The 8,038-nt window shown below is 39.9% G+C and overlaps 1 protein-coding gene across 3 annotated transcripts in view; it reads left to right on the top strand.

Moving 5' to 3' along the window:
- The window catches only part of LOC116692001 (helicase ARIP4), a 66,724-nt gene that overhangs the window by 23,333 nt on the left and 35,353 nt on the right, over nucleotides 1–8,038 (top strand). The window contains exon 1 of one of the 3 annotated variants that reach the window (XM_032519955.1): nucleotides 7,685–8,003. The exons of the other annotated variants lie outside the window; for them this stretch is intronic. Within the exon in view, the coding sequence (XP_032375846.1) occupies nucleotides 8,000–8,003 (4 nt within the window). The 5' untranslated portion in view covers nucleotides 7,685–7,999. Of the gene's footprint in view, nucleotides 1–7,684; nucleotides 8,004–8,038 lie in introns of those variants that run through there. 3 annotated transcript variants of the gene reach the window in all.

The raw sequence follows: 8,038 nt of genomic DNA, 5'->3' as shown, positions 1-8,038 counted from the left end.
CAAGTCGGTGGCGGTGTGTACGTACAGTAAGGAATAAGGCATAGTTTGACATCTTTGGAAATAGGCTTGTTTTCTTTTTTGCGAGACAAGAATATCAACACCACTCCCATGTCTGTACAGGAAATGTAAAGCAACAGCTAGACTGGGGGGAAAAATGAAACAGCTGGCATGGCTCTGTCCAACGGTTACAAAATCCACCTTTCAGCACACATTATGTTCACTATTAACACATTGCATTGTTTGTTAAATTTGTTCAAAAAAATGTGGAAAAAATTGAGATTGGTATCGATCTCATCTACGTTAACTCTCCGCCAGACAGTGTAGTGACAGCATAGTTCGAACTATTACTTTTAATACATCAGTATTTTGGAAAATTACAGTTGTAGCAGACGGACTGTAGGGATTAAAATATTTAAGGGTTTGCAGTGCTGTCTGGTCAAACCCAATTCCTCACCATTCTAGAAAAAGCAATACATGTTTAAACAAGTAATTATTTTTTCTATCACTTCATTAGGATAGATCCCGTAACCGTGGCTGTGATCACTTTGAGTGCCTTGACAAAATAGTTAAGGATTTGGGGAAATAGTTATTCCCGTTCCTTTCAGGACACTGGAAGTAGGACATACAGCTAGCCAGCTTTCAGCTGCCTTAATAATCCATCGATGCTTTCTGTGACATCACAGATTGGAGAGTGACCAGGAACATAACATGCGTAAAGATTGCTTGGTTGGGCCTAGGCAGCAAAGACTTGTGAAAACACACACAAATTGCATAATTTACTTTTTAATATTTGTACTTTTTTAGCTGTGCTCAGCATATTCTCATATTTTTTAATTATTTTGTTCCTTGACATGATTTAAATTGAAGTTGTGATTGTATTGTTTTTAACATTTATCTAAGTCTTTGGTTTTTCAGTTTTGAAACTGCTTAGCAATCTTTTTAGACTGGAAAAATGTGTCATCTTTTAGTATCATTAACATTGTCTTGCATTACTCACAGCTGCATTTTAAATTTGTAAGAAAAGGTTTGTTCAAATTCTGCTAAGAGCCTTACAAAACCTAAGCTGACCCAGCATGTGTTGCAGTTAAAACGCCTAAAGTGCACAAATTATGGTTATTTTCAGGTTCATAATTATATTTAGAGGTAGTACCGGTATAGGTTTGTTTGGTTTAATTTTCAGAAAACGCCACATATATGTTGTACTGCACATTGCTGCAGCTCCTCTTTTCACCCTGTGTATTTAGCTCTATGTTTTAGCGACAGAGAGAGGCATCTCACTTCATCTTTTTTTGGGAGTCGCACATGCGCAGTAAGTACTGCTAGGGCGTGCCACGCTAGCAGCTAGGCGAGCATTATAACGTGTGTTACAAAGTGATGCACGTTCGTCACAGAAGTAAAGGCTGGACTACACTAGAGCAGTTTGAGGCAGTTGATGAACAATGTTTTTTCTGGAAAATGGTATGTCCCTTTTGGGTGGACTTTGGGCTTTGTAAAAAGCCCAAAAGTATAATATGTGCACTTTACCATAAATTTAAGGTCCTGTAATTTGAAAGCCACTGGGTCAGATTTTGAGGGACATGTTGTAAACTGGATTGATTTACAGCACAGATCGAGAGGGGGATGCTGTTCGTCGTCTTGGCAGGTGGTAGAAGGAGTGAAAGGTCTGATAGAGAAAAAACATGTTTACATGTTCATCTTCCTCACTTTGCAAGTCTATTTTGCTCTTGTGACATCATCACCACCTGCCGTCTCCTGCGTCTGTCCCACGGTTGCCATGACAACTGTCACCAGGATGCCGACCCCCTCAGAGTTGTGAAAGTTTCTTTCTCAAGGTTTGACATCCCCCCTTTCCTTTCTCCACCATTGTTTTCTCCCATTTTTCTTCTTCTCCTCTTTATAATTTTGTCTTTCTCCATCTGATCTTAATTGATTTATAATCCCTCTCCATTATCATACTTCTCCATTGTCATTTTTACATCTATGTATGACAATATTCTTTTATTTCTTTCATGTAAGGTGCTTTGATAGATGTGCTTTCGCCCACTTGCTTTAATGTTATCTCTCTTTCTATTCCATCTCCTTTGTGCTCTTCACCATCTTTTTTAACAACTCGATTTTGATTTTGCAAACCTGTAAATACATTTTAAAGACAGGAGGCATGTTTTTTAGCATAACGTATAAAAGTACAGTAGGAGAACATAGACAGTAATAATGAAGTGAGTGGGAGTTTAATAATGATGTGACAACATCATTACAACTAGAATATGGAAATGTGTAGTATGGTTATGTCTACTGTTGTTGATTTATACCACTGTGTTTGGTACCTTAATACTTTTAGAAGTGATTTGACTCACAGGAAGTGATGCGTCCATATTTTTGGTTTGAAGGTCAGGTCAACTTTTAAAAAGTTAAATAGTAATTTTCTTGTCAGTGTTTTTTCTTAGGTGAGTTTTGGGGTTGCCATGGTGATCACTGGCATCACAAACCACACATACATGTGGGAAATGACACGTTCTGTTGCTATTTGCAGGTATTTTAGAAGTCATCACATAGGTATTTCCAAGCGTGTATAAAATGCCTGATGTTTCTGATTAGGTTTGTGTTCATAGGCCCATGCTGGTAAAATAATAATAACTTTTATTTATATAGCGCCTCTCAAGAAACCCAAGGACACTTGTTACTGTGTTCCTTCTTCTCTCATGTTTCCCTCATTTAGAAATGAATTAACTTGAATCTATTCCCCAATTGTATATACATTTACACAGAAATTGGACTTGGTCATGATACAACACAACGATTGTTTCATTAGTTGCATTATGAGGAAACAAACCAAAGAAGTTGTCACTCCTGCGTCTTTAAAATTAAAAACTGGTTTAATTTTGGGAACAGGAACAGGCAAGCTTACTGATATAATTACTAAATTTAGGCCAGAATCCAAAAATACATCGGAGTTTTTCACCACAGTGAACAATGAAATGCAGTTAAATGCAACACCATGTCTGCCTATGATGTGACTGAGGGAAAGCACATACAAGATAAATAAGATTGGTCCTAGAATTGAACCCTGGGGGTGCTCCACTTAAAGAAGAAACACTTTTGGTGATTAAAAAAAAATCCTAAAATCTGACAAATGTGATGAAAACCACTGCAAGGCTAGATTTATCCATATTCTCTAGTCACTAGAAGTGATAGAACTTATGCTGCCATGGCTGCTGGGACTCTTTCTAAGTCACGTGTGTCTGAGGGAAAGTCTCTGAGGTGTGTGTCCTGCATGTTATTGGCTCTCTGAGCTTAGATGAGGCGGTCATAAGATTTAGTCACATCTTTCATAAGACACACGCATACTCTGACTCAAGAGAGCAGGAGAGTAATAGTCTGTTAATTAGCCTGTTGCTCCCCTGCCTGTGCGTAGGCAGAGTACACTCTCACTCTCTCTGAAGAAAATAAGTAAACATGTTTCCTCCCACGAATGTTACAGGCACCTGGTGGTTTAATCAGCTGCAAGATGCATCACCTTGCCATCTTCCATCAAAACTGCACAGGCGGAACACCAGGTATCATAATATTCCTTTAACTGTAAATATCCACACTCCTTATATTTCTTATATTTCTAATATCTGAGCAACTGTAACACAGAGTTTCCCTTCGGGGATCAATAAAGTATTTCTGATTCTGATAGTTCCTAGGGAGAAAGAGAAGTAAAGCAAAAATACTATATAGGGGCGGCTGTGGCTTGGTGGTAGAGCGGTTGCATGCCAATCGGCAGTTTGGTGGTTTGATCCCTGGCCCTGAACTCAAGTCCTTGGTCAAGACACTGAACCTCGAGTTGCCACCGGATTATAAATGTCTGTGAATGTATATCTGATGAACAGGTGGCACCTTGTATGATAGCCTTGGCCACGGTGTATGAATGTGTGTGAATGGTTCCTGTACTACGTGAAAGTGCTTTGAGCAGTCGTTAAGACTGGAAAAGCGGTATTTAAATACAGCACATTTATGGCGTTTTTCCACTGCGTGGTACCTACTCAACTTGCCTCGACTCTATACTTTTTTTAGTACTACCTCAGTCAAGGTTTCAAGCGAGCTGAGGCAATACCAAAAGGTGAGGTGAAAACCTGCAGGCTATTTATTGGTCGGAGAGAATCCTCGCTATTCACTGCATCATCATTGCCAGCGTCGGACGGGGGGTGTCCTGAACAAACCGCCATGTTTAAATAGTTTAGCCAGCATTTGTTTTTAGTTTTTTTGTTGTTTTTTTTGCTGCCTCCAGCTACTTTTGGCAGCTACTACTGGCTGTGGCAACAGGCACATGCCGAGAATCAAAAACAACATATCTTCGACGTTCTGCGTGGGTTTCGTGTTAGGTCACGGCAGTTTCCTGCTCTGACGACCAGCCACAGCTCGCCTCACGCGTGAGGCGGTACTAATCTGCATTAGAAAAAAAGGACAGGGCACCGCTGCCAAGTTGAGGCGAGTCAAGCAGGTAGCATTAATTGAAAAAACATTTACACACATACACATACTATATACAGGTTTACGTTTTTCTCTTTACAGGAACACCCCTTATTTCACATTCACACCCGACAGCTGCCCAATACAACCACAGTGTGATGTTGCTCTGCCAACAGCATGTGTTTCATCGTTTTAAAAAAGCAGAAGCGTATGTGATGTGTTTATTAACGGCGGAAGAAACATAGAGACATTACCGTTTGTTGCTGTGTGGCTGCTCATTACAGCGCATGGATCTAATTGCTTTAGACTTCACACTGCATGCCATATTGGATGGTGATGCTTCAGGTGACAAATAGTGGTATTTTATGTCTTTATTGGCACAGGTCTTTGGCTTAGTTAACGATAGCGGTGTATGTTGGTCCGTATGGATCAACACTCACGGTTTGGAATGCATGTGAACCGCGGATCAATTGTAAAATTTAACCATAATAGTGTGAAGAAACTTTAAGTGTCCCTGTTAACATAGGCTGATAAATCTCTCTCTCTCTTTCTTAACACGGATTTCGGTACCGCTTAAATGCCTGCGATGCTGTCTGATGCGACGAAACAAACGTTAGAAGTTACAGAAGCATTGCTGCATGTCACGCTAGTTAACCATAACGGTACACTTGGCATGCAGGTTACATTGATGTTAACTTAATGTTACCGTTAGCTAGTATTTAGTAGTAACTGGATTAAACACGGTTAAAATGCTGACAGCTAAACGGTGTAATAGTGTGTCTGTAATAAAAATCCCAAAATGGAGAAAAGTCTTGATAAACTTAAGTAATGTCAGTTTAACAATAGCAAAACTATATAAAAACATCAGTTTACAAGCTCACAAAATCAAGTCTTACTTATCCAGTCATACACTCAAACACGTTTTGTCGCTTAAACCTTGTTATTTAAAGAACTTCTGCATAAAAAGAAGTACACCTGCGTAAGCTTCTCAGACAAGTAGCGGTAAGGTTTTACTAAAAATAAAGTTTCCTTTTAAGTGGCGAAAGTAGTAATACAGCACCATGCTTATCATTTAGTTTGATGAGACTGTTGAGCTGTCACATGAAACAGCTTTTTTTTAATAATACTTTCTAGCTTTTGATACCAAGACGGTAGCATTTGGTGTGTTTAGCTAAGTGGAAGTGGGCTCGCCATTCATAAAATACTCCACGGGATTGGTTACAAATGGCTTTGTTTCTGTGATGTGAATGGTTGAAGATTGCGTTTCCTATGAGGGAAATGTTCTGTTGCAGTCAGTGTAACAAGTACATTTTGTTACTATAACTCAAGGAAAGGATCTGAATTCTTCTCCAAAGCGGTGCACAAATATACAAAACACTGAGTCAAAATGCCATCCCCCCCTCTTGCTTTCTCTATTGGTCAATGTAGGTTATGTAAACTATGAAATGCGAGCTTTCCTTCCATGAGGAGGCGTGGCTGGATACAAGAACTGTGGTAGTGTGGCAAAGGTGAGCGTGAGTGTGTGTGCATGCATTTTTGTGCTTTGCCAGGCAGTCCCCCTCTTGACATTGCTGCTGTTACCAACTCCTCTTATCTCCTCCCCCACCTCAGTTTTTTTCTCTGCTGTCCCTCCCCCAGGCTCCATAGTAATGTGGGTCAGTGTATGAAGCCGTGTCAGACTGGGTTCTAACCTTCCACCCTGTGTGCGTGTGTGTGTGTGTGTAAAGTGATCTGTGAAGGATAATCCCGTGCCACAATGACGGTTTAAAGGGGTCCTGAGGTTCACAAGCTTGTTTTGAAGCTTGAAACAACCCCCTCTCCCTTCCTTCCTTCTCTCTTCCCTGAATTTTTTTTTTGACTTCTCTGTTTGGCTGTTTTCTTGCCCTAGCTAACTATTTATTTTCCCCTAATTTATCAATGTTTTTTCTTTTTCTGCCTTCCTTTCTCGTTCTCCAAGCTTATCGCTCCTCTTTTCTGTATTTACCTCCATATCTTTCTAGTCCCTGGTAATCTCCAGTTTTAATTTTTCTCTGATAAATTCTCAATAATTCTCTGTAATTCCTCTCCCCATTCTCAGCATTGATGTTTTCGCCTTGGCATGTTTCAGAAATTTACTATTTGTGGCAATTGTGGTGTTTACAATGTGTTTATTGGAGTTTACGATGTGCGATACCGTCTTGTGAAGCCAAAAAAAGAATTTTCAAACACGAGGGGCCGTGTGCTAACCAGAAAGTGGTAGCATGTGACTTTATTTATCTCTACTCCTTTTTTATCCTCCTCTCTTTCTTCATTTAATTTTCTTGATTTCCCATTTCTTTTATCCTCATATGATTGCCTCATCACCCTCAGCACAGTCATAGAAGGGTCTAAATGATAATTGTGTTAGTGTGCAATTAATGTTACCATTTTGTTTCTCTGACAAAGTTGATTGGAATTAATTCCATTTTTGTGAGAATTTATGGTCACTACTTGGGGAACTGAACCAAAATTGACCAACTAAATATATTTTTGCAAAATGTAAGGTGTGGACAAAATAACAGTTTCACAATACATAAGGCCTTTACAGTTGATCACACCACCACTAACTGACACTTAATGGTTAAGTTGAATCTACTAGTCTCAGTCTCAACAGTAATTTAACATTGAAAGCTTCACTTAGATAGCAGTAGAATTTACTGTCACTGCAGAACAGGCTTTTACATACCATAGTTTAAAATGGACAAGAGAATTAAAATGCTTGTAAATTATTCTATGCCTCAGTCTATTCAGACTAATAGTGTTTAATGGTCATATTTTTATAACAAAATTCAGTAAAATAAAGATGATTTGGCTAGTTCAAATCTTCCTTTCAGTAATTTCCTATTTTCTTCTTCCTTATTCCCACAGTTTCTACTCTAAAATCTCAAAATCAGTCTGGATTGATTTATAATCATTATGGTTTAAAAAAAAAATCTCCACAATATTCCAGTGAAATGACCACGAATCAACCCGACCAGATGATGCAGTAAACACTGTTTTTTTTCTTCACCTTTCTCTCACCTTCTTTTCCTGTTCTGTCTGTCAGTCTCTTCCTGGTTGAACCCTATTGCCCCTGTTACCTAAGGCAGCCTCTTGAAGGGGCGGGGCTTGCTGACATCACACTCACTCCTGTGTCAGTTGGCTGGGGGAGGGGAATAAAAGAGGGTGGAGGAGGAGGAGGAAGTAGACAGGAAAACCAGCACGAGCGGGGGGGGTGCCTACACCCGGCAGGTCAGGGCAGCTTTTAAGCGACTCATTGTTTTGTAATTGTCCAATGGCCTTCTGTCCTCACTGGAGCGCAGCTAGCTGCGAAACTAGACTAGAGCTAGATGGTGAGAGCCTCGCACACTCTCTCTCTCCCACACACACACTTTGAGACGCTCGGCTTGGACGTGACACAAAGTGTGTCAGCAGCATGACGGAGAAACACCCTACAGATGGAGTAAGTTACTAAGAGTCAGAGCGTAGAGGAGGCATGGATCCCTCACCAGCGTAGGAGACAATAAAAAAACACGTTCAACCACATGACATGGGTGAGTAGCTTGAACCTCTTTTTTTTTTTTTTTTT

Source organism: Etheostoma spectabile, chromosome 7 (assembly GCF_008692095.1).
Source record: "Etheostoma spectabile isolate EspeVRDwgs_2016 chromosome 7, UIUC_Espe_1.0, whole genome shotgun sequence".
NCBI lineage: Eukaryota > Metazoa > Chordata > Actinopteri > Perciformes > Percidae > Etheostoma > Etheostoma spectabile.
Note: the sequence above shows the minus strand (reverse complement) of the source record. Positions and strands in the feature narration are given on the sequence as shown.